This window comes from Carica papaya, chromosome 7, assembly GCF_054855325.1.
Source record: "Carica papaya isolate Zhongbai chromosome 7, ASM5485532v1, whole genome shotgun sequence".
Taxonomy (NCBI): Eukaryota; Viridiplantae; Streptophyta; class Magnoliopsida; order Brassicales; family Caricaceae; genus Carica; species Carica papaya.
Window position 1 is genome coordinate 28156267 of NC_142315.1, and position 26470 is coordinate 28182736.

The 26470-nt window shown below is 34.0% G+C and overlaps 2 protein-coding genes across 9 annotated transcripts; one reads left to right on the forward strand and one right to left on the reverse strand.

The window, feature by feature from the left end:
- Nucleotides 1–1628: 1628 nt before the first annotated feature.
- On the forward strand, nt 1629–6102 carry LOC110806716 (Tetratricopeptide repeat (TPR)-like superfamily protein). 3 transcript variants are annotated; one of them, XM_022031634.2, is made up of 3 exons: nt 1629–1732; nt 1851–4714; nt 5720–6102. In XM_022031634.2, exon 2 carries the CDS (start codon nt 1875–1877, stop codon nt 4608–4610), a length of 2736 nt encoding a protein of 911 aa, XP_021887326.1. In that variant the 5' UTR covers nt 1629–1732; nt 1851–1874; the 3' UTR covers nt 4611–4714; nt 5720–6102. The 3 variants fall into 3 exon arrangements, with proteins under 3 accessions (XP_021887326.1, XP_021887325.1, XP_021887327.1); XM_022031633.2 differs by having other exon boundaries at nt 1634–1732; nt 1823–4714; XM_022031635.2 differs by having other exon boundaries at nt 1662–4714; nt 5698–6102.
- A 500-nt stretch (nt 6103–6602) lies between these two features.
- Nucleotides 6603–25954, reverse strand: SCA3 (DNA/RNA polymerases superfamily protein). Of its 6 annotated transcripts, none has more exons than XM_088206881.1 (19): nt 24944–25953; nt 22994–23197; nt 22716–22849; nt 21834–21903; nt 21302–21360; nt 20769–20886; nt 20045–20158; nt 19721–19852; nt 19205–19621; nt 17738–17788; nt 17370–17440; nt 16093–16177; nt 15858–16010; nt 14877–14951; nt 14695–14784; nt 9030–9077; nt 8824–8938; nt 8050–8153; nt 6603–7348 (listed from the first exon to the last, which is right to left on the reverse strand). In XM_088206881.1, the coding sequence occupies exons 1-19, from the start codon at nt 25850–25852 to the stop codon at nt 7238–7240; spliced, it is 3060 nt and encodes a 1019-aa protein (XP_088063007.1). In that variant the 5' UTR covers nt 25853–25953; the 3' UTR covers nt 6603–7237. The 6 variants fall into 6 exon arrangements, with proteins under 6 accessions (XP_088063007.1, XP_088063011.1, XP_088063008.1 ...); XM_088206885.1 differs by having other exon boundaries at nt 22994–23192; nt 24944–25083; XM_088206882.1 differs by lacking the exon at nt 6603–7348 and having other exon boundaries at nt 8824–8934.
- Between the last annotated feature and the right edge of the window lie 516 nt (nt 25955–26470).

Genomic DNA, 26470 nt, shown 5'->3' on the forward strand with positions numbered 1-26470 from the left:
CAAATAATCAACTGATATGTTATTGTGAGATTTGAGTGTCTTAGAATTGTTGGGACTAAATTGAAAACGTAAAGTTGTATGTTCTAGGCTTGATGAGAATTAGGGTTGAGCGTGAAAAATTTTTCTCTTTGCAATTTTTAAATTTTTTTTGATAAATGTTCTCGATTCGATTATTTCTTTTTGTTAATTTTTCAGTTCAAACTACTAATTATTTTGGTAATTTTTTGAATTAAAAATAAAGAATGTAATCTAAAAATATTATTTAATTATTAATCTATTATGTTGAACAAGAATCCGAAGGAGGAAATTCAGTGTGTTAATAATAATTTCTTTGTTAAAAGTGTTTCTATATGTATTTATTCGACCTAACAATAATTTTGATATTTATTATGAGGTTATGATATATTAAATTAAGATTGAGCGTAAGAAAAATTACGATAATTTTTAGTATTATAATTATAACCTTTTATCTTATATCTTTACGAAAAACTTATCAAATTTAAATTTATGTGAAGAAATGAAGCAAAAGGAAAAAGACTTGATTGAATTTACTTAATGAAAAATTAAATATTTTTTTTAAGAGAAAAAGAAAATTATTTAATTTAAATTTATAAAAAATTATAAAATTACCACTTACCCTTGAAATTTGAGTGTCTTGTTGGGACTAAATTGAAAACTTCAAATTGGTACGGGAATTGAATGTTCTCGATCTTTTTGGAATTAGGGTTGAGCTCGAAAAATTTTTTTCCTTTACAATTTTTAAATTTTTTATAATAAATGTTCTCGATTCGACTATTATTTTTTGGTTAATTTTTTAGTTCATGCTTTTAGTTATTTAGATAATTTTTGAATTAGAAGTTAAGAATGAACTTAATATTTTTTAGACAGTTAAGTCTAAAAATTTCATTTAATAATTAATCTATTAAATTAATGAAGAACTTGAACGAGGAAAGTGGATGTATTTGTAGTAATTTTCTTGTTAGAAGTATTTTTTATATAATTTTATTCGATCTAATAATAATTTTGATATTTATTACGATGTTAATATGTATTGAATTAAGATTTACGATAATTTTTAATATTATAATTATAAATATTAATTTTATTGCAAAATAGTAGTTTTATATCTTACTGCAAAACCGATTCAAATTTAGATTTATGTGAAGAAATGAATCAAAGGGAGAAAGATTTAATGAAAAATTACATGTTTTTTTTTTTGAAAGAAAAAAAAGAAAAATATGTTATATAATATACAAATTTTATATTATATTATTTAATTTAAATTTTTTTAATTTTTTTTTAAAAAATATCACTTACCACTAAAAAGTAATTTCTCCATAAAAATAATTTTTTTAAAAAAATTATAAATTTATAATTCTAACTTAAACATATATATATTAATTATTATTTAATTAAATAATTGATATATTTATTTTTTTATTAAAAAAAAAATTGTAGAATCCAGTCTTGTAGTAATAAGGTGTGTATAGTGATTTTGAGATTATTTTTATTGTATTATAATTATTGAATATTTTTTAATAAATTAAATTAAAAAATTTAAAATTCTGTTTTTCTGAAATTACGAAATTACCCCTACCATGTAAGAATATTTACCATCAAAATTGGGGAGCACAGACAAAAAGAAGGGAAGTTACCAAATGATTATGAATCCAATAAAGCATGTATCTTGCTCCACTTGTTCAAGCTTCCATTATCCCTGCACTTCCATGAGGTATGCCCGCCTCTCATTCCATGTAAATTGATATATGTACACACACGCACATGTATATATGCATCTATAATTGTATCTCTTCCTGCACAGAATTGAGACTCTCAATCTTCTTGCTCAGGCCTCTATATTGTAAGTAGTATCCATGGCGTCCTTGAAGTTGGTCATTGCAGCGGACGCAGTTGGTTCAAATAAGTTTAATTTTCCCGTTAGTCCGATTCAGTTGCCTGATTATTGCGCCATTTCGTCAATTATTACTTGTATGCACAGAGCTTGTGTAATCACATCTTTGAATGGAGTAAGGCATGTTAAGGTCTCTCGTTTTGAGAACGAAGGGCACCGAATTGATGATGGCGTGGTTTGTTCCGAGGCAAATGGGGCTTCAATTGAGCAAAAACAGAACCCTAGTTTTAAACATGAAATTAAGAGGAGAAACCAGAGTGCAAAGAAAGGGGCAAAGAAGAATGTTGGTTTCAAGTTTAGTTTAAGAAATGTTAGCAGTGAATTAGAAAGGGAGAATATTTTTGTCAATGATAACGAATTGGATGTAAATTACTCTGCTATTAGTTCTGGGTTGAGCATGGAGCATTGCAATGCTATATTAAAACGACTAGAAAGAAGCAGTGATAGGAATACTTTGAAGTTCTTCGAATGGATGGAGAGTAATGGGAAATTGGAAGGGAATGTATTGGCTTATAATTTGGTTCTTAGAGTGTTAGGTAGGGAAGAAAATTGGGAGAGAGTGGAGGCAACAATTAAGGAGGCAAGGAATCATTTGGGTTGTGAGCTTAATTTTCAGGTTTTCAATACTGTTATATATGAGTGTTCAAAAAAGGGGTATGTTAAGCTGGGTGCAAAGTGGTTTCGTATGATGTTGGAGTTTCGTGTGCAGCCTAATGTTGCTACCTTTGGCATGCTCATGGGTCTTTACCAGAAAAGTTGGAATGTTGAAGAAGCGGAGTTTGCATTTGCTCAGATGAGAAATTTTGCAATTGTCTGTGAATCTGCATACTCAGCAATGATCACAATCTATACTCGATTGAGATTGTATGACAAGGCAGAAGTGATTATTGGATTAATGAGAGCTGATGAAGTGGTATTGAACTTAGAGAATTGGTTGGTAATGCTGAATGCTTACTGCCAGCAAGGTAAGGTAGAGTGTGCTGAACTGATATTGGTTGAAATGCAAGAAGCTGGCTTTTCTCCAAATATTGTTGCATACAATACATTGATTACTGGTTATGGAAAAGTATCCAATATGGTTTCTGCTCAAAACCTATTCCAAAGTCTTCATGATGTTGGATTAGTTCCAGATGAAACAACATACAGGTCCATGATTGAAGGTTGGGGCCGTTCCAACAATTATAGAGAGGCAAAATGGCACTATAAGGAACTAAAGCGGTTAGGATACAAGCCCAACTCATCCAACTTGTATACACTAATAAACTTGCTGGCCAAACACGGGGACAAAGAGGGTGCTATGGAAACTCTTGATGACATGCTAAATATAGGATGCCAATATTCGTCAATCCTTGGCACTCTTCTTCAGGCATATGAAAAGGTTGGAAGGATTGATATGGTTCCTGTCATTCTCAATGATTCATTTCGTAAGCATGTATTTGTTAACCAGACTTCTTGCTCCATGCTAGTCATGGCTTATGTTAAACATGGCTTAGTGGATGATGCTATGGAATTGTTGCGGGAAAAACAGTGGAAAGATCCAACCTTTGAGGCCAACTTGTATCATTTGTTAATTTGCTCATGCAAAGAGTTGGGTGATCTTGATAATGCTGTGAAGATATACAAGCAAATGGCAAATTCTGATGGCAAGCCAAACTTGCACATCACATGCACAATGATTGACATTTACGGTGTCATGGGTCAATTTAATGAGGCAGAGAAACTTTATTTGAAGTTGAAATCTTCTGGAGTTTCTCTCGACTTGATTGCCGTCAGCATTGTTGTAAGAATGTATGTGAAAGCTGGATCCTTGAAAGATGCTTGCTCTGTTCTTGCAACCATGGAGAAGCAGAAAGACATTGTTCCAGATACTTATTTGTTTCGTGACATGCTCCGAATTTATCAACGATGTGGTATGCTAGATGAGCTTACTGATATTTACTATAAGATTTTGAAAAGTGGAATCACTTGGGATCAGGAAATGTATAATTGTATCATAAACTGTTGTGCTCGTGCTCTGTCGGTTGATGAACTTTCTAGAATTTTTGATGAGATGCTCCAGCGTGGGTTTACCCCTAATACAATCACCTTCAATGTCATGCTCAATATTTATGGAAAAGCAAAGCTTTTCAAGAAGGTAAGGAAATTGTTTTTGATGGCTAAAAAGAGAGGCCTGGTTGATGTAATTTCTTACAACACTATAATAGCTGCTTATGGTAAAAATAAGGACTTCAAGAATATGGCTTCAACTGTTCAGAAAATGCAATTTGATGGCTTTTCAGTTTCCCTTGAAGCTTACAACTGTATGTTGGATGCTTATGGGAAAGATAGTGAACTGGAGAGCTTTAGGACGGTCTTGCAGAGAATTAAAGAATCAAAACTTTCTTCTGATTGCTACACCTATAATATTATGATCAATATATATGGAGAGCAAGGATGGATTGATGAAGTTGCAAATGTGCTGACAGAATTGAGAGAATCTGGACTTGGACCTGATTTGTGCAGCTATAATACATTGATAAAGGCGTATGGAATTGCTGGATTGGTTGAGGATGCAGTAAATTTGGTAAAGGAAATGAGAGAAAAAGGGATACAACCTGATAAGATAACCTATACCAATCTGATTGCAGCATTACGGAAGAATGATAAATTTTTAGAGGCTGTTAAGTGGTCTTTGTGGATGAAACAGATGAAATTATGAATAGAACCTTTCGGATAATATTTGGCCTATTGTTTATGATTCGCACTAAAGACACAATGAACTTCAGTCCTCACGTAAATTCATGGCTACATATTCTGCCCATGGTAAGGTGTTCTACATTTTTCATTGAATGGCTCAATTTCTGCTCAAATCATTATAACATTGTTTTTTTGGTTGAATGCTTATCGTATTCTCATTTAATTTATTCTCTTAATCTCATACTTCTCTTTTATAGGATTAAAGCATCTTCTTATTGTGATCTCACCCCGCACTCTCACCGTAAATTCCTTTGGAATGGGACATTCAATTAACATAAAAATCAAGTTCTTGGCCCTTAAGTGAGGATAAGGAGAATTAAACAAATAAATCATGTCCAGATTCTGTAAGTCCTAATATGAAGATTAGAGTTACAGATTAAGTGGAAATGAATAGTAATTCAACAAAACCAACCTAATTGTATTCCTTTTTTTGGATTATTTCCTCCATATTTCAGCCATCTATTTAGGTGTTTTCTATCTGTTTGGTTATTCTTGCTATTTTCTGGGTATTCTCTTTAATACCTAATTTTGAGGGTTGCTTTGCCCACAAATATTGATTAACAAAGAAGTTATCCAAAACTAGTTTAAATCTTCTAATTTGCTAGTTGCTATGATAAAGCAAATACAAATATGCCAAGTTACCCTGTTCAGTGGAGACTTACAGAATCTACCTCATTTTTACCAACTTTATTTTAACTTGCAGCAAATGTTAAGTGCTTAGATAATTGAGATACCGGAGAGAAGTCAATTTTGAATTATGGTAGATGATAGTCTTTAGATAAATTTTTGGAAATTGGTGTGCAGTCTTTCAAACATGCTATCAGCACTGTTCTCTAACTCTATTTAAAAAGGTTAAAACAGTTTGCATGAGAGTTACATGGATTATCTTAGTTTGCAAGTAACTCCTCTTCCTCAAATTCTATTGTGACGATGATTACCGTTGCTTTCTTCTATAAATTTGTTTGCACGGATGCTAAAAACTCAATCAATTAGGCTGCTTTATTATTTACCTGTAACTCCCAATTCCTTTTGCTCTGCATTCTGATCAGATTGATGATTTTTTACTGATAGTTTGGGGTTCTGCATCAAGTTTCCGAAACTGTAATGGACACCCAAGTGAAACTACCCGTCTGGAGAATTTGTTGGCAGCATCTTCTGGTTAAAGCTTGGGAGAATCCTTACCCAGTTTTCTTTCATGAGAGTCCAAGAAGTACAACTACTGCAAATGCAGCCAGCTGATAGAGTGAGACATCAGCATAGAATCATTGGCAGATATGTATAAATATATAAATATGTGTAGGAGTAGTCTAGTTGATGCAGTTGGGGCTTCCTGTTGTTAACAGCAAGAGTTTCAGATTTTCATTAACAGAATACTGTTTGTTTCTCCTGGTAATGAAGGATTTGAGTGAAGCTGTATCAATGTCAATAATGTTAGCACTCTTTGATTCTTGATCTATGTACTCCAGACCGTTGTGGCCAATGTGATATGTTTGCATTTTAAAAACTTACCAAAGTCGATGAAAGGTAATCCGCACAAATAAATGTTATTATAAATTTAAACTTATAATATTTTTGTTAAAGATTCATGAAATGCATAATAAGAAGGAGAGGGAGAGCAAGAGCGAGATAAGATATGACTGTTTAAGCGAGAAAGAGAGTTGACAATGTATTATTTATATAAATGTCATTTCGATAAATATTTAATTAAAATTATTTACGCAGTTATATTTTTAATTAATAAAAATAAAATTGAGAATAGCAGGTAAGAAAAGTTTATTTAGAAATTTTTTTGAAAATTTAAGACTGATTTAGGAAAAAAAAACTAATACAAATATTTTACAAAGACATTATTATATTAGTCATAAAATAATTAGGAAAAATGCTTTTGTAATTATGTTTAAATTAAAATGACAGACATTTTATAAGCTATCCATATATTAATGAAATTTCCGAATGGACAAGGCAAAATTTTGACTTTAATTTCTTTATCTTGGCAGAAAATGTAACACATATTGCCTTTTACAGCCAGTTCGTGCTAAGATACACCCGCTATTCTTTTTCTATTTGTAACTATATAAATAACAACAACAATAATAATAAAAGAAGATATGAACACGAGGAAAGGAAAAAAAAATTGATCTTCTTGGATCATGAATACCCAAGCAATGAACCCTAACAGCAGAAAAAATTTGCTGCAAGGATTTAGCATCTGGCTCTTGCCCCCTGAAAAGCAATGAGTAACCAGAACTTCCGATGATGAACCTAGCCAGGAATAAGCTTCATTTTCCCAACAAGGAGATCAATCAGTTGGTGGTTCTTCATCTGCGCTAGAAACTGAACGCTATGTAGATGTTGATCACCATCTGAGGACAATTTCAAGAACCCTTCAAGATTATTGGCGTGTGAAGTCGATCACCGGACTTTTTTCTGTCCTCTCAGGTGTTTGAAGAAGCAACCACCATCAGCTTCGGTTTTGGGTTGTTCATCTTTTGGTTCAATGCAAATTTTATCCTTCTTCACTCCTTTGGGAAGAAAATTAGGAGACTAAAATGCTTCTGTTGGTTATACATGAATGCTGATGGATGAGGATCAGTTGAAAAAATACGGAGATTCAAGAACCTCTGGCAAGTCAAAGTTGCCCCTCTTAGGGAGAGAAGGAAACACCAATGTGGGGTATGCTGTCTGGAAACTCTCAAGCAACTGAGGGCATCACAAAAAAAGAACAAACTTTAACGAGGTTAATAAAGAATGAAAGGAACATAATTCAGATAAATTCATTCAATAAAAGGGGGTAAAAAAAGATAAATAGGAAAACTATCAGATTAGTTTTGAAGATGCCACTTCCAAAAATTTCAGACGAAAGGAAAATTTCAGAAGAAAAGAAGTTATATGGTATTCTTTCAAAAATTCATCCCCGGTGGACTTGACATGCTTCAAACCTTTTTTTTTTTATTTTTTATTTTGTGATAATTTGGTACAGTAGATTAGAACATCTGTATGTGCCTGAATCTTTAGATATGAAGATATGAACCTTTAATGCTAAATAATATCTTAAAAACTAATGATCTTATGTGAAATAGCAAAAAATCAGAGCATAGAAAGACGGTTAAACTGTTACCCATAAAAAAAAGGATTTTGAACTACAATAAAGCCAAATCACACAGGCGGTGGAACTGAAATTTGCCATGTTTCTACTTAAGTGAATCAAAATTCTATAAAGTAGAAAGAAACTGCATAAAAACGCTAATACGATTTTTTGAGACTGTTAAAAACATCAACACTTGGCAATTCAATCGAATACATGCATGCGAGGTAAGGATAATCCTCGTCCAAGTTGTGCTACAAAAAAGTTCCTTATTTGGGCTTCATCATTAGAAAAGAAACTGCAGTGTTGAACTTACATTTTCAAGTATTGGCATGCTATAGAGCTCCACAAATTTCTCACGAAGAATCTGATTCATCTTGTCCACATCACATGCATGTGTCCAAAACGAGTCATGAACCCCTGTAAAGAGATTTATTTAACAAAAGGGGATCAAAGTTGGTGCATTTTGATAGAGCAGGGACTTTGAATTATGTCATTGCAGTTATTATGAATACAAAGCAGAAGAGGAAGTATGAGGGTCTCAAAGCCCTAGAACACATTTCAAGATAAAAAGGACTTCATGGTTTTCTTCGAAACCTAAGATTTTGAATTTTTCTTTTATACAAAATAAATTTGTTTGTTATCTCCGCAAATAAAACATAAGAAATAAGAGTTTTTACTCCTCTTATTAAGTCTTAGATGAGAGCTCCAAAGAAAATATATTTAACCGTGTAAAATGTTCTGAGTTTTATTTCTTAAGTTCATATGTGATTGTACACAAATATATATATATATATATATAGTTGTTACAGATTAAAACAAGTTTTACAAATGTAGTGAAAATTTGGCATGAGGTTGAAAAGAAAAAATATTTGTTTTAAAACTCGTGCTATATTTTTACTATTATTTTTCAAATAATATTTTCATTTTTAACAATTACATAGATATATGTAGCAAACACATAAAGTTAATAAATAATGAAGTAAAAACAGTTTTCTACAATTCAATAGGACCTTAAAATTTTTTTCTTGAAATAAAATGAGACCTTAAAAATTATGCTGCTTCGCTACTAAAAGTCTACAAGACAGACCTGCAAAATGTAAACCAGCCTCTCTGCAGGCAATAGCTGTCATCATCATGTGTGAACCATCAAGTGAGTGCACAAAATTTGGAGGAAATGCAGTTCTCTGTTTTTTAACATCTACCTGGAATAAGTAGAAATGGTAAGTCATTGATGACTATGTAACAAATTAAATAGGAAAGAGAAGCTGAAACCAAGACACCAAATAGCCTTACCGAGTTACCCTCCCGTTGCAATGCCAAAACCTGAAGAGATGTTCGTATCTACAATCCCAACTTGAATTTGATTAAATTTTGTTACTAAATTATTTAGTAATATTTAATAATGCTAAATAATTTCAAAAGAAAATCACATCCACGAGAAAAATAAAAGTTTGCACGTAACAATTTGGCACTTCACAGTTTTGAGATCTGTCATCTGCAAACTGCAGCAAATTTACAGACCTCAATTGTAGATCCTGAAGGTCGTAGATACATGCATGGCAAAGATCTAGGTGGCTTGCCCAATTAGTCATGCAATTGAGGAATAGATCTTTGAAGCAAGTGAGAAATTGTCTCCAAAATGCAAAGAAAGTAGCTACAAATTGATTCCTATTAAATGTATTTTACTTCTAACAAAACCAAACGAAACATATCATAAAAAATTGAGCCTATGCCCTCCCACTCCAACCAATAAGGATTACAAGAATCCTGCTCTGAATGTGTTCAGTACTTGCTAACATGGAGATTAGTGTAAACAAGCAGATTCATAAAATATCAGGTTGCTTGAACCCACACTAAGGTAACACTCTGTTGATAAGAATTTTATGTTAAGTAAATATAATTAGAGTTCTAATAGTAAAAATATATCATGTAATTAGAATTTTTTTAAAATAAAGATAATTATTCTATATATATTTATAAGAAATAAATTATAAGTTTATTTTCTTCAAAATTTTTATGGTATTAAAGCCAAAATAAGGAAAATAGACCAAGTTGGTATTCAACTATTAAAGAAACCAAACCCAACATCACCCAAACAGAGTCACCGCTGAACCCCGGCCAGAACAGCCACAGTTTCAACGCGTGTTAGCCACACGCACCGCCGGCTTCATCACATTCGGCCCGAAAAATGGTGGAATACCGCTAGAAAAGCCCAATTTAGACAAATTTGGTTCCTTTCCGTGCAAAATCCAGCTTGATCACGATTATCCGGCCCTTTTTTTCATGCGGCTGCGCATGTTCGGAAGATCTGCCGTTTTGTGCCCTTCGCCACTCCGATCCGGCCGATCCACATCTGGAGACGAGTCGACTGATCCTCCTGCACACCACACTGCTCCAGTCGCGCTGCATTGACCGGACAGAGCCCCTCCCTTGCGCTAGTCTACTTTTCCGCACACGGGACGTCTGGTGTGCCCATTCCGCGTTCTGGACCACTCTGACCTGGTCCGTCTGAGCCTGAGCAGAGCTGTCCGCATCCGAGCCAGCGCCGAGCCAAGCTGCTGTAGAGCTGAGCCGAGCCAGATCTAATTCCAGTTTTTTTGTCATTTTTATGATTTTTTGGGTCCTTTTTTGGCTCCTTGGTGCAGATTAAGAGGTCCGCTTTTCATTACTAAATATTTTTCTTCTTATTTTTAACATTCTAAAATGACAGAAGCAAAAAATTTAAGTGTTACTGGTTTTGATAATCCTTCATTAAAAATCAATCCCGTAAAACTTGATGAAACTAATTATCTTATTTGGTCGAGATTTTATTTATTATTTATCAAATTTAAAAGATTGCAGGGTTACATTACTGATGAGGTGAAAAAACCAGATGTTGGTAGTTTAGAATATAATAGATGAGACTCTGAGAGCTCATTGGTAATGTCATGACTCATAAATTCTATACAAACTCATATTGTCAGAACATATCTGTTGCTTAACACTACCGAAAAAATATAAAATGCAACATCTCTTACATCTTCATACATGGGTAATGACGCTCAGATTTATGAACTCCGAAATAAAGTTCATGACACAAAATAAGAAGAGATTACTCTTTCTCAATATATTTCTGAACTGAATGAATTATTTCAGGAATTAGATTACTATCAAGATTTTCAAGCAGAGTGTCTTGCAGATGCAATCAAATTTTAGAAATTGATAGCAAAAGAGCGAATATATAATTTCTTATATGGTCTGAACACCAAATATGATCAAATAACGGGTCCAAGTACTTGGTAAGGATCCATTTCCTTCATTAAAACAAACTTATATTTATGTCCAGCAAGAAGAGAGTAGAAGAAATGTCATATTTCACATTGCACCAGTCGAGAATGCTAAATTAGTTGCTCAGTGTAATCAATCCAAAGATATATGGAAGTGTGACTATTGTGACAAGCCAAGAGACACTAAAAAAACTTGTTGAAAGTTGCATGGAAGACCAATTAAAAGTCCGGGAGGAAGAAGAGGTGGAACCACAAGAGCTCAAACAAATTTTGTTAAAGCTAGAGAAACACCTGTTTCACCATCTGTTGGAGCCTTTTCCACAAAAGAAATTTAAAATCTAAAACGCCTTCTGAGTCAACTTAACTCTCTATCAACTGTTGGCACATCAAATATGGTAAAATCATGTATTACTCATCTCTATCCTATTTCCACTCTTAATAGTTGGATTATAGATTTTGTAGTTAACAGACACATGACAGACTCTTCTAAAAAATTCTTAACCTATTCTTCTTGTATTGAAGAGGAAAATGTTCATATAGCCGATAGGTCATACACCCCCTTGTCTGGAACAAGTTCCATTAATTGTACTCCTACCATTAAACTATTTTCAGTTTTATATGTGTCTAATTTTTCTGACAATCTTTTATCTATTAGTGCTATAAGTAGAAATCTTAACTGTAAAATTGAATTTTTTCCTGATCATTGCATCTTTCAGGATCGTTAAACCAGGAAAAAGATTGGTACTAGTAGACTGTAAGATAACTTATATATCTTGCATAGGCACCAGAAATTAATTGGGAATCAAGCCATCGTTGGAAATAAAGAAGTCAATATAAAAATACTACAATGACATCGACGATTGGGACATCCTTCCTTTTTTATTTTTAAAAAATTATATTCTAATTTATTTAAAAGAACTTGTATGGAATCTTTATTTTGTGATGTATGCGAACTTACCAAACATAAAATGAGCTCTTATCATTTAAGTAATAATAGAAGTATTGATCCTTTTACAACTATTCACTCTAATGTATGGGGACCTACTCAGAATACCTCTCTTTCTGATCATAAATGGTTTATTACTTTTATCGACTGTTGTACTAGATTAACATGAATTTATCTGTTAAAAACAAAAGGTGATTTATTTTCATATTTTCAATCATTTCATAAAATGATATGTACACATTTTGGTGTTGCAATTAAGATTCTGAGAACTGACAATGGAACATAATATATAGATAGTGGGTTTCGTGTCTACTTGGAGTCAAATAAGATAATTCATCAGACAAGTTGTGTGTACACCAATGAACAAAATTGGGTTGTTGAAAGAAAAAACAAATACATATTGAAGGTAGTTCGGTCATTAATGTTCACCATGAATCTACCGAAAAGTTACTTGGGTGATGTAGTCCTCTCAACTGTCTATCTTATAAATAGAATGTTTTTACGAGTCCTGAATTTTAAAAGCCCTATGGAGGTTTTGCAAGGAAAAAGTTCCTACATTGTTCTCCCAAAAGTGTTTGGATATGTGTGCTTTATTCATGCTAGAAATGTGGGTAAGTTAGAACCTATAGCTCTCAAATGTGTATTTGTTGGATATTTTTCTACTAAAAAAGTCTACAAGTGTTATCATCCATCGTATAAAAAATACTTTGTAACTGTGGATATTACTTTTGGGAAAACCGGGTCTTAATTCATCTTAAACCCAACACCTCTTCAAGGGGAGAGTGAGAAGGAAGAACTTATACCTAATTGGGTATCTATTGTGAGTCATATTCAGGGGGAGAGTTCTATTGCAGAAGGTCGTAATCAAGAAGATAATGTTGGACGTCTGTATAAATCAGACTTGAAAAGGTATTCAATGAGAGATAAGTAAGAAAAAACTATCATGCAGTCTCTCTAAGGTCAAGAATCTTCTCTGGTTCCAGAAAATACTGGTGAGTTATCTTTCTCTTGTAATTTATTAGATAAATCTATTGCTATTTGAAAGGGAACAAGAATTTGTACTAAGCATCCTATATCTAACTTTGTTTCCTATGACTCTCAATCTCCATCCTATATAATTTTTGTTTTATCTGTTTTCTCTGTGTCTATTCTACAGGATTGGAGAAAGACTTTACGAGATCCCAAGTGGAAGGAAGCCATGATTGAAGAAATGAGAATATTGACAAAAAATGAAACATGAGAACTTGTTTCACCTCCACAGAGGAAGAAGATAATTGATTGCAAATGGGTGTTCACAGAAAAACATAAAGTAGACAGATCGATTGAAAGGTACAAAGCTATATTGGTGCTAAAGGATTTATTCAAACCTATGGAATTGACTATCAGGAGACCTATGCACCTGTTGCGAAAATGAACACAATCAGAATACTTTTGTCTTGTGCAGGTAACCTTGATTAGATGTACAACAGTTTGATGTAAAAAATGTGTTCTTCCATGGAGACTTAGAGGAAGAGATATACATGAAAATTCCACCTGTATTTGAAGAAAAGAGGATGCAAGGAAAAGTCTGTAAATTAAAAAGGGCTTTATAAGAATTAAAGCAGTATCCAAAAGCATGGTTTAAATGGTTTAGAAGAGTTATGATATCTTTTGGATATCAACAAAGCAATGTTGATCATACCCTATTTATCAAACATCGTGAGGGTAAGGTCACTCTTCTCATTGTTTATGTAGATGATATTACGATGATTGAAAATGATACCGAAGAGATGACTCGGTTGAACGGATCTACAAAAATTGCAATATTTTTTGAGAATTGAAGTTGTCAGGTTCAATAAAGAGATCTTCATTTCTCAAAGAAAATATATTCTAAACTTATTAGAAAAGACTAGTATGATGGGCTGTAAACCAACGGAATCACCTATTGAAAGCAACCACAAACTACAAGCAGGTAATGGTACATAAGTTGACTTGGGAAGATACCAAAGACAAGTTGCACAACTCATTTATCTTTCAAATACCAAACCTGATATAGCATATGCAGTTAATCTAGTGAGCCGATACATGCATGATTCTCGTGAGACTCATTTACATGTTGTCTTCGCATATTACGATACCTAAAAGCCTACATCAAGAAAATATTTGCTCTTTTCTAAGTATGGTCACTTTTACAGATGTCAATTGGGCTGAGTCTCTAGATGACGGAAGATCAACTATAGGTTACTACACACTTGTAGGAGTTTGTGAATTATTATGCTTGCAAAACTAATGAGGGAATTAAAACTACTTAAAGAGGAGGGACTATCTCTATTTTGTGAGAATAAAGCAACCATTAACATTTTTCATAATTCAATTCAACATGATAAGACAAAACACATTGAAATTGATCGACACTTCATAAAAAAGAAGGTGGTTGGTGGCTCTCTATGCTTATATCATGTATCTTTTGGCGAGTAGATGGCTGATATTTTCACTAAAAGACTATGCAATAAATCTCTTTAGAACCTGATTTGCAAGTTGCGCATGTATGATATTTTTGCGCAAACTTAAGAGGGAATGTTGATAAGGATTATATGTTAAGTAGAGTATTAGGCTATAATTAGAGTTTTAATAGTAAAAATATATCATGTAATTAGAATTTTCTTAAAGTAAGGATAATTACTCTATATATATTTTTTAAATGTAAACACAAACCATATAAGAAATAAAATTAGAAATTTATTTTCTTTAAAATATTCACACTCACAAGATGTCGTTCATTTTTACAGTAGGGTTGCACCACAGGGAGACCAAGAGGAGTAGTCCATCGCACAGGTTGATTATCTGAAGCAATAATCTGCATATTTCGTAATCCCAAAAGGCAATACATTACATTCCAATGAAGATATTTACCGCAGGCAGTTGATAAAATCTGTAACTGGATGATACCTTAGCACAATCACCAAGCCAAGCCATTATGGCCCGTGCAGCTTCAAAAACCTCTCCAAGAGCAGCCAATGTCACCTGTGGAAAAGAGGTGAAACTGGAGCTGAAGATGTGCAATATTCATTTAAGAACTTGAGACATGGAACTTTTTATGCCTATCATATATAAGATCAACATAAATATAACCCTACAAGAAAGCCTTCATAGAAATATACACAACCATATGATCAAAAAATGAACTATGAATTGGTTGCATGAACATATATATGCATATCATATAGAATGTAGTCGCACTTCATTTTGTTAACCTTTTGTTAAAAAGAGCATTCATTTTGTCAAGCTTTAGTAAACTTAGAAGGATTGCTTGATGATTTTGTTTGTCTGCACACAACTCGATTACAGCTAAGCAACTCAAGAGGACCCACCTTTCTTATATCACAATTCTAATGTTATGATTCTGTTGGGAAATGTTCAGCACTAAACATTGACCTCTTCATAGACAATCAAGATGGTGCTGGACTTCTCATTATTAGCAAGCCACCATCTCAGCAAGACTCATTCTAAGGGCAGTGAAGTGATATCCAACATAAAACGGAGCAGATAAATACAACCACAACCATCATTTGTCTCCTTATCTGGATAGAGGGAAATTTGAGGGAATCTGACTTAGTGAACAAAGTATAAATACCCCTGATTCCATGCCAATCTATTAACAACAACAAACTTCATGACCAGAAAATCAAGAGGATGCAAAGAGCAATTGGCAACAATGAAGCTAGAGAGAAGGAAAATGTTAAACACTCAATTTTATGTCCCACTAATTTTTTATTTACTTTTATGTGTCATTTGGTTTCAAGCATATTATACCAAAATGTTTTAAATTGCATAAATGCATATGTGCACATAGTATATATGCGTACTAATTGACAATACATAGCATAATGCAGCCTAATAAATGGTATAGGAAGAACATAAGTTGCTTACTTTAGCGGCATAGCACGCTGCAGCAAACAGCAGTCTATCATCAGTGATATGACCCTTCTCCTCTAACCTTCTTTTTATTTGCTCACGTGCCCCAACATATGTGACACCATATACTGAAGTCATTACCGTCTGTTTTACCAACTTTCGATCCACCTGAAATATTCTAGAGCTTAAAAACTTCTATAGGGAAACCTAATTTATTTGAACTCCAGAACAACTAAAAAGAAAGACCAACCTGACCAATTAGGATCTTTGCTAATAAAGCATTTGGATTTGTAGAAGGGTCCTTATTGCTGTCCCTCTTCATTATATCATGAACCCTGCATCAACAGAGAAAAGAGAAAGAAATACTCTTAGGTCTCATTTTAAATAAATATATATTAAGAAATGCATACAAATATAAGAACCAACTCTGACAAGAAGGTGCACAGACTGAAAGCAAAGATCAATGTATCACTGCAAAGGAAACATGACTACTTAGATTCTGTATCCTCAACTACATGATCAGTGAGCCACATCTTCTATTTACTATAGGCTAAACCATAATCCATCTTCTATAAAAAAGACTTTTTAACTTAAGAAACTCCGTCTTCTGGGTACATATTCTGATCATATTTCCTATCCTTCCCTTGTTACAGTTTTTGTTATCATTTTTCCTGCGTTAAAAAAAAAAGGGTCAAAAAAGATTGAAAAGACTATTCTCATAGGGTGTGAGGGGCAAAATAATTCCCTGTCCTAAGGTCTATCAAAGAAGGAATAAAAAGGAATAATCTTGTGTAATTCCTCATCCATTTGTCTTAGTTTAAATGTTATTGTGTAATTTTTATGTAAGTGTTTTTAATTAAGTGTTGACTATCTATTAGGGTGGGAGATAAATCTATCATAAGAAAAGGGTAATTTAGGTAATTCTGGAAAGTCAAAAATTACAGAACTGACTACCCTCTTTGTATATATCCTCTGCTATGGGAGAAAAATAGCATCATGTATGAAATTATTCTTGAATGAAGAGTATTTTTATACTATAGAGATCGCAGGGTTCTCTCTATCCAATGAACCCCAATTATTTCTTAATTTCTAAAGACAGGTAAAGACAGAAAAAAAAAGAAAAAAAAAGGTTATTCTATCTACTGACTTTGTTATGAATCGTCCCACGATCCATAAGTAAGGACCATAACACAGGGAGCTCAAAAAACTTGGTGCACAGAGAGTTCTACATTTATCTTTCTCAAATATTTTTCTCTTCCTGCTAAGTTGTTCATGGCATATGACAGTATTTTCTTTCAAGATTATGTAGCACTAGTTTCTTGTAAATTTGAATAAGAAGGAATAACTATAAACATCCAACAAATCTCCTTGAGTCTTCATCCTTGATCATTGCTATCAAAAACCATCAAAATGAATTCAATTCAATGAAGGATAAAAATCCTATAAAGTTTTTACGCTAGAAATTTGCTTGAGCTACAATGCTAATATTTAACAAAATGCCAATCAGGTTTCATTTGTCAGTTATACCTCACAGAAATTTCTGAGTAAACATCAGCTGGTTTCTCTCCAGCAACCAAGTTAACTGCAGCAGCTTCAAACTGAGAAAAACAGATTCATTATAGGAACTACATGAGCAAATAGTTATGCCTTAAACTAACTTCATAAGTTGGAAACATCAAAACAAAATAATGAGTCGTTCAAAATAATGCTGTTTGCATTATCAGACAGAAAAGAGAGTATCTATAAATTCGTCCAAAAGTTGTGTAAATTAATAGACAGAAATTGGAGCATCTCCAGTATCCATCTCCAGTATCCATTAATGAAAGAGAAGGAACATAAGGTCGAAGTATAAATCATTAGGAAAAAATGAAAGAACAAAATTCACAAATACGTACACTGTCTCTTCCCAAAGCAGCATAGTGCTGTAGGCCATTGCATGAACCATCCTAAAATGGAAATGGAAAATGAGTTACTTTTGAACCAAAAGAAAGCTAATCATCATAAGCTACAGCACAAACAGAAAACAGAGTTTAGATATATGCAAATAAAAAGATCCCACTTCTGAAGCTTGCACCTCCTATTTCAAGTTTCTTGCAAATAGCATTGTAGAAAAAGATCTAGAACATTGAAGCACATGATAATTATAATCCAGCAATTTCCACTTCCTAGATCTTATTAAGTGACATCCTTGGAGAAAGTGTTTGATGCTGCACGGCAATTTTTAAAAGAAGAAAAAAGAAAGGAACAGAAAGCACCATCTTCAGTCACTGTAACCTACTGTAGGTGCTTATAAGACTGATATCATTTGTTAGTGACCCAAAGAAATCTGGTAACATTCAAATGCATTAAATTTTTCCCCAACACATTTCATGTAAACGTTCTGATTTGATGTTCTTTTAGAAGATAGCAAACTCCAAGATATCCTTAAGCCTCTTATCAAGAGTGATTGACATCACACCAGAAAAATGAAAACATGACATCAAATTATTAAGATTTAAGAGAAATGTTTAGTTAAAAAAAGAATTTAAGAGAAATGTGACCTTAAAAAGATTAAAAACAGATTCAATTTGGATTGTTATGGATCCACGAGCATTTATCTCAAAAAAAAAGTTATGAATCCATAAGCATTTAGATTTTGATATTTAATAGAAGAAAACAATTGAAACATTTGACTAAGATGGGGAAGATTATCATAAACGGATGTTTCTTATATAAGAGAGCTGCAGAGTCGGTCAATCACCTACTTCTATCATGTCCTGTTTCCCACCAGCTTTGGGTTTCGGCTAATAGTCTTATGGGGTGAACTGAGTTATGGCAGGTTGTTCAAAGAAGAGATATGGGCCTAGAGAAGCATACATGAAATATATAACAAGAGCTTAGGCATTATTCTGCTGGCTACATTATGGGTCTTATCGAAAGAAAGAAATAGAAGAGTGTTTGAGGGCATTGAATGGTCTTTTGATAGAATTATAGATATTTGGTTCCAGATCCTATGTCTTTTTAGTAAAGGTATTTCTCTTTACATTAGTGAGGATTTATGAGATTTTATTGTTATGTTGACAGACTTATAGAGTTTCTGTATATAAGTTGCACTCCCTTTGTGCTCATTAATACTGTGCTTTTATTAAAAAAACAAACGAAACAAAACAAAATAACTGAAACATTGTGTCCATAAAAGCCTTAATACGAGGAAGTCAAGGACCTAAAATTTCGTCCATGCAATTAGAAATGAAAACTTCCTTTTGCACTCTTCAATTTTTAAGTAAAATTCAATGGAATTTCCAAAAGGGATGGTTTCGTTAAATTGCAAAGTAAATGATTCAGAGAAAATACATAAAAGAAGACCTCTTTATGAGATTTACCTGATGAATAGGCAAGTGGGAGATTACGGTATGTGGTGACGGGCTCTTTAATGCTTTTGAAAGATTAATACAAGCAGCTAAGCACTGAAAAGGGTCTTCTGCCATTAACCACCATTGATTACCACTTATTGGATTCTCTGCCGAATCAAATATATCATCCAAATGGCTATCTACAAATGCTAGGCGACCATCATGTGAAAGCTTCTCGATGCCTCCCGAATACAGGTTTGCTAAATGTATCTTTAGCCAATGTAACCCAGACTTCCCTAACGGTCGTCCTTCAGCAAATTCCAAAACTCCTCGACAAAGATCAGAACTGAGATGATTCAAATGAGGATGCATTGGATATGCACGGCCTCGAAAATCAAGATTGTGGGGATAATAAAAGCCTTCCTCATCTTTCATTCTCCGAGCTACCTGCCATGAGATAGTTTTGCTCAGATTTCCGACTACAAGAAACCTTAACTAGCATTGCAGCAAAATACTTTAGTAAACACAAGCATATCAAAATCTTACAGAGAGCTTAAGTTCAATGTCACATCGCTGAGAATGCCTCTCTCGGTTAATCTTATTTGCTTTCCTCGCACTCCATTTCCACCTTTGAATTTCTGCCGAATCCTCGGAGTAGGGTTTCTCAGGGATGGGAATCTAGAAAGCCAGTGAAGGGACAATGTTTCCAAAATCAAATGGGTAAAGAAAAACCATATCAAAACATCATAGATCAAGTTGTAAAAATAGCAACATTTTTATTTCCAAAAAGAAAAAGTTGTAAAAATAGTCCATCAAAAACTTTTGCCAACAAAAAGGAAATTGAGAAATAGAAGTGTATCAAGCACTCACATCCTCACGATCAACTAAGCCTGCTATGTTGCCTCCTCTAGCCCAAAGGCCCTCCACCACATCAAGTACTTCCCTGTTCACCCTCCATTTGGTGCTCCCAAGTGTATCCAGAGCCTGTTCATGTGACAGGTCAGAGACATCACACTATAATTGACTTAAATATTATCATTCAATGGAGAGAATTCATGGGTTAAAGTACTAGCAGCAGCCAAATTATTATTTTTATCCTTTCTAAAAGCCAAGTTTTTTTTATAACTAACTACCTAGACACTGGTTATATCAAAAAAACAACAGCCTCCAGAACATTTCACATGTTTTATCTATCTTGTAGGCTATACAATTTTAAGAGAACTAATGGCCTAAAATTATTTTTCAATATAAAATATATGGCCTTTTTTTATAGGAAAACAAAAAGAATCATTCGCAAGGCCTAGGTTAATAAATAATGATGTGATGTAAATCATCACCAAAGGAAGAATTATGAGCTTTAGGCCAAGTAACATAATTAACATTATGAAACCTAAATCTCACAACTACATTAGAGAACACCGAGAAAATATTTTCTCACAACAGGCATCAACGACCAAGGACTTTATGTACCATGCTAGGCGTTCGGAATTATCGCCATGATAGCCACGCCTAAAGAAACTTTTACTCGCTAAGCTAGCCAGAATCTTCAGCATTAACTCAGAAAAAGAGAAAAATTGAAACTTTACATTTTTACCTCAAATACTTTCTGCATTTGTTTGATGGGAACATCTCTAAGCGCTTGTTGCTGCTTTCTAGATCCATGAGTACGCATTGCATAAGAAGGTAAGAACAAGTACCCACCCTTGTCATACCTAAAAGAAATTTCAAAAGCTTCTTAATTTAAAAATAAAAATATAATTTTTTGAGAGTAAAAGTAAAAATATAATTTTTTGAGAGTAAAAATAAAAATATGATTAGAACAAGAAGAAATTGTGCTGACTAACTGCAGTATGAAAGTACCTACAAATGTTGTTGTCATATGTTTATCTTATATCACTTACAAGAGGAAAACAACACTGTTTTTATGTCTCCAATGATTGCTTTGTTTTTTTTTTTTTTTTTATAAATAACCAATGATTGCTTTGTTTGTTTGCACGTTTCTATAGAAGGAAACGGAATTATCAAATATGGTTAAAGATTAGAGCATACTATTTGCTATGACATCCAAAATGACATGTTTTATTGAAAGAAAATCACGAAATAAACACTTTGTTTCATGTACCCTACCCTTTCCATTTCTTTGGAGGGACCAACATTGGCACATAAGGAATCAGCATGTGCTTAGCCTACACCAAAATCACAGATAGAGAAGTATTAAGTACAGGCCAATACTCATATTGCATAATTTACAAAGGAATATATGAATCACTAAGCAGTAACCTAATGCTTTAATTGTAACTTGTTGACTAAGCACTCATACGTCCAAGGTCATGAGTTCAAGTTCCTGTCCCGAGTCAAACTCTCTCTCAAATTAAAACAAAAAAAACAAAAATATGTAGCAGAAGTAATAAGTGTTATAACTCAAGGACCACTACTTCACCCAAAGTCCTTTCCTTCTTCATGGCACATTATTAAAACTCAATATATTGTGATAATAATATTTTTTATGATAAAAGGTATTTTTTACAAAGATCTGCCATTTTCATTTAAGTAGAAAAGGAGATTTCATTTATAGGATGACCAGGCCAGAAAAGTAACCCAGCAATGCAACTGAAACTGGTCCAAACAGATAATCTCAAAATGGAAAGTGAGAACTCACAGATCTATCAAGCCCTGAGAGGATGAGAGGATCACACTCTATGACTCCATACTTCTTCACAAGTTTTTGCCTACATGATATAGAAAATATTAAGCGTGGCTCCTTAAGAAAAACATGATATAATAGAAGGACATCAACACTAGCCTAGCATCTCCCACAAGTCACAGCTTTGCTTTAAGTCTTACATATAATGCATATACAAGAGCAGAACAAACTAAACTTGGACTCTCTTTAGTTTTGAATTATGCCATTCCCTAAATATAAATAAACTAAAGAGATTTAGGAACCAGGTGATATGGAATAAGAAGTCTCTAAAGTAGATATATTTTAATACTAAGAGATATTCATGTAAGTGTCATATTTATGTATTATTAAGTCGTTTAGCTATTTAGGAACTAGTACCCATAGGCTTATTATTGCTGTGAGTTTACTATTTCATAACTATTTAAGATCCTATTTAGTTATTCTCTCGTATATGTTATTCAATTAGTTAGGTTATTTGCTAATTTAGTAGAATTTCTAGTAGCCTTAAGACTTCATATTTTGATTGCATTTTGGTGCCTATAAAAAGGGTATCCTAATTTAGGTATTTGGTAAACTATTCATATGATTATTATATAACTATATAGTTATTGATTTAATTATTTCGATCCAAGATCTCCAACTCCAGTTCTTAATAAATTTTCTCTAAGTATTGTGCTCAAGCTCTCTTTGTCCTGCATCACCAGGTAGTGACAGAAATTCTTTTAGATAATGCATTCCCTTCTAACAAAGCTGGCCGAATGATACTCCCTTAAAGTGTTCAATTCGATCCTTACAACTAAAAGGAGTGAATTTGTTTATAAATAATTGGCTGCTTGGTCGCAAAATATAAAATCTCACCCCGGGTTCTTTGTTACAGTTTTAAATCTGTGCTTGAATGCAGGTCGAACATCAGGTGGACAATCTGCTGCCTGGTCAACTGGAGGCTGTACGTATGCTGTTTCAGTTAAGAGTTCTAACAGGCGACTTCCTAACTGTAGAACAGGTTAGATTGAAGGAATCAGAATTTCAGACTCCAGAATGTAACAAAAACAAGTTGCAATATATATACATATATATATATGTATATACATAAGCAATCTAACATTCAGAAAGAAAGAGATTAAAGTAGCACAAACCTTAGCCTGGGTACCTCGACCCCAAGGTTCTAAGTCTTCATTTTCCACCAACTTTTGCACCTCAACAAGCCTTTTCCTTCTGATCAAACTGTTAACACGTTTCCTAAGCATTGCCTTCTCCTTGCTCAGACACTCTTGATTGTCAGCCAAAACATTTCTTCTTTTGTGATTCCGAATTTTCTCCAAGAAGTTATGAATCCTAATCTGACATAAAACAAAGATAATGTTTTATCTCAATGTATGTCAATGCTCACCAAAAGAAGCACTCCAGAGGTAGGTCAAATTAGCTAGTTTCTGCATACAACCAGCTATGAGTCACCAGACTCCCACATCAAGGATAGGCCTAAGTCTCCAAATCATTAAGGAGTGCAGAGAACAGCCCAAATTAAATCAAAATACTGCAGAAATAATCAGCTAGATGCAATAAAGAATACTGCAGACTAGGAATACAATGAATATCCATCAAGAAAGCAACTATCTGTTGTGAAGTCAGATTCATAAGTTCTATCATAAAAAATTGGTGATTATATTTCCACTTGGAAGAAATCAGTAGTTGTCTGAGTCTTTTTTTTAAAGGTCCTGAGAAAAAGAATAGTGAATATAAATTCAAACAAAAATGAATGTGGTTTTGAGAAGATAAGAAAGGAGAATTTCTACTAGAAATTATGAGAATTGTTCCTTCATCTCCTCAAAGCAGAGCCTTTGCTACTCCAGAAATATCATGCACTCACGGGTATAATAATTAGAAGACGTGAACTAACTAGATCAACCTTGATGAGAAGATTCATTAAGATTGTGTCAATACAGCAATAGACAAATGCTGCACTCCAGGCACACCAAAGATTGAGCTGCAGATTCACAAGTTTGCAGTAAAAGCTTTTCAATTCTCATCCCTCAAGAAAAAAATGCTATTTTGGAAACTTTAGTCTTTCATCAAGTTAAATAAAAAAATTTCTACTAGACAGCCAGTTTTCACTGGTTAAAGTCTTCTAATGATGCCTAAAAGGAGTACAGATTCAAGTTGTTAGAATGACCACTACAAGCGATGATGCCAAAACGTAGGACCATGTCTGAACCAACCCTCTCGAGACTCTCTTTTGGAAGAACATAAAAGGGCAATGAGATACGTCACATTCTCTTGAGAAACCTCACATTGAGAACTTACTTTATAGGTTCCAAAAGGAGAAACAAGCAAAAACCATTGGAATTATCAATACTTTTTTTTTAAAAAAATAAAAAGTCTGTGTATTAATATTGGTACCAAGGGAGTACCATCCCATTTACAAAACTAATTTGACACAGCATGAGAGCCACCGACTTTCCACTTGCTCCAGAGATGGAATAAGAACCACGAAACTAAAAAACTAAAGTCAGTCTGGTTAACACCAATTTGCTTTTCCACAAGGGTGGACCTGAAATTTCAAGAATTTGAGACTAGGTATGTTCGCAACAAATCGAGAATTTTCATGGAACTCTTTCGGAATTTTCACTAGGACAGTTGAAAGTTTTGTTAGAAGATGATAAAAAAAGACCAACTGGTGAATTTCAAGGGGAATTCCAACAAGGTCTTAGAATTCCATCAAATTTAGTTGAATTTCAAAACACTGTTACATTTCCACTTTAAAGTCCTCGTGAACTCAAACTTTATAACTTTAAATAAGGTTTCTACCATCTTCTAGTTAAACTGTTTGTATATTTCCAAATAGATTACACAAAATTTCTTGATTTTTTTCCAAACATAGCCTTACAAAAATGTAACTGATAAAATGGTTCAACACAAATAGCTCTCATCATGTCTCTCAACATTCAGTTAATTCAAATCACAGATACAAACTCCTCGCTCTGTTTTTTTAATTATATTTCCAGCTTGCAGAAAAATTAGCTGCTCTTAACGCCAATTCATGCATTACTATGAAACAAAACACATAAACATGAACTTCCAGAACTCACCTCCTGCTCTATGGCCATACCAATATGCACAGCAGCTTGAACAACCTGCACACATCCATCTTCATGGCCAGCCATGACCAACCCCATCATCTTGTGCATAACGATAACTGCCATCTTTTCCGGAGGCAATAGGTCAATATGCGGCGCATAGGCTGCCTTAAGCTTTTTGCTCTTTAACTTCTGCAACTTCTGCTCCCTCGCTATCGCCTCTCTCAAAGGCTCAAACCACCCCAAGAACAGTCCCTTCACGTGAGGCAGATTCGGAGCCAGCTTCTTCTCGCGCATTTCTCTCTCCATTTCTCTATATTCCTCCACCGTCTTCTCCCACGCCTCAGTCTCTTCCTTAATCTGCCTCCTCCTGAGCCAATTATTCTTCTTCCTCTTGATCTCTTTCTGTTCAATCTTCACTTTCCTATTGGCTATTCTGTACAGACCTTTCACAAACAGAGAAGAAATCCATGGCGACCCTTGGATGAACAACCTACGCCGCGATTCCTCGAAAGAGAGCCGGTTCCCGTTCGTGGATAGATAAAAATTGGCCTCGTTTTCCAAGATCTCAACGAGATTATCTTGAATCGAGCGTGTTTCGCTCACTGGTAGAAGGAAATTACCGGGGTTTTCGAGGCTTTCAATGAAATTATCATGTGAGGAGTCTTGTAAAGGGTGGAGGTGAACTGGATTTGATGGAGATTTGACATTGACGGGGAAGGGAGAAGAATAGGATGAAGAGAGTAAAGAGAGTGAAGAGAGAGGTGTCACTGGTGATAAGTTGAAGAAGTGAAAGGTCCTGTGGCGGTGACGGACTTTCGATAAACTGTGAGGTTTCGGCCATGTTGTGGCGGGTTTTGAGTACTGGACCTGAGCTCTGTGTCTCAGAGAGAGGGAAGCCGTCGAAGGTGTTGAAGCCATTTTTGTTTTTTCAGGTGAAGATAAGGGTGTCTGTGGAGAAATGGCGACCAGGGAGGGAGGAGAAAGGAAAACCCCCCGTTAAACCCCCTTGTTTGACTATAAATTTTAGATTTGTTCAGTTCGTATTTCAGATTACTGGGAAAAAACAAAAAAAATAAAAAAAGGAAAATTTTTTAACCATCAAAATAAAAATTCTTATTTTTAAAAATATCTTCTAAACGGTCACTATGACTTAAAAAAAAGTGGCCTTATACGGGCCTTAGATGGGCCTCATATGGGCCTAATAAGGATCTTGTATGGACCTTCGATGGGCCTTATTATTGACATTAGAAAGGCCTTAAAATGGGCCTGAGATTAGCCTTAAAATTTACCTTGTATGGGTCTATGCGGGCCTAAAAATGGGCCTTAGATGGGCCTCAAAATTTGCCATATATGGGACTCAAATTGGCCCGTAAATCGGGGCTTAAATGGGCCTAATATTAACATTAAAATATACATTGTACGGGCCTTATATGGGCCTTTTATGCGGGCCTAAAAATGGGCCTTGTAGGGGATTATAAAGGCTTTAGATGGGCCTTATATGGCCTTATGCAAGCCTAAAATGGGTCTTATATGGGC

Coding starts and splice junctions, on each gene's coding strand:
- LOC110806716 (XM_022031634.2), top strand. CDS start 1,875: ATGGCGTCCTTGAAGTTGGTCATTGCAGCGGACGCAGTTGGTTCAAAT.
- SCA3 (XM_088206881.1), bottom strand. CDS start 25,852: ATGGCTTCAACACCTTCGACGGCTTCCCTCTCTCTGAGACACAGAGCT. Junction 22,850..22,993: donor GTCGAGGTACCCAGGCTAAG/GTTTGTGCTACT, acceptor CCTGTTCTACAG/TTAGGAAGTCGCCTGTTAGA. Junction 14,952..15,857: donor CAGCGTGCTATGCCGCTAAA/GTAAGCAACTTA, acceptor TCTTTTCCACAG/GTGACATTGGCTGCTCTTGG.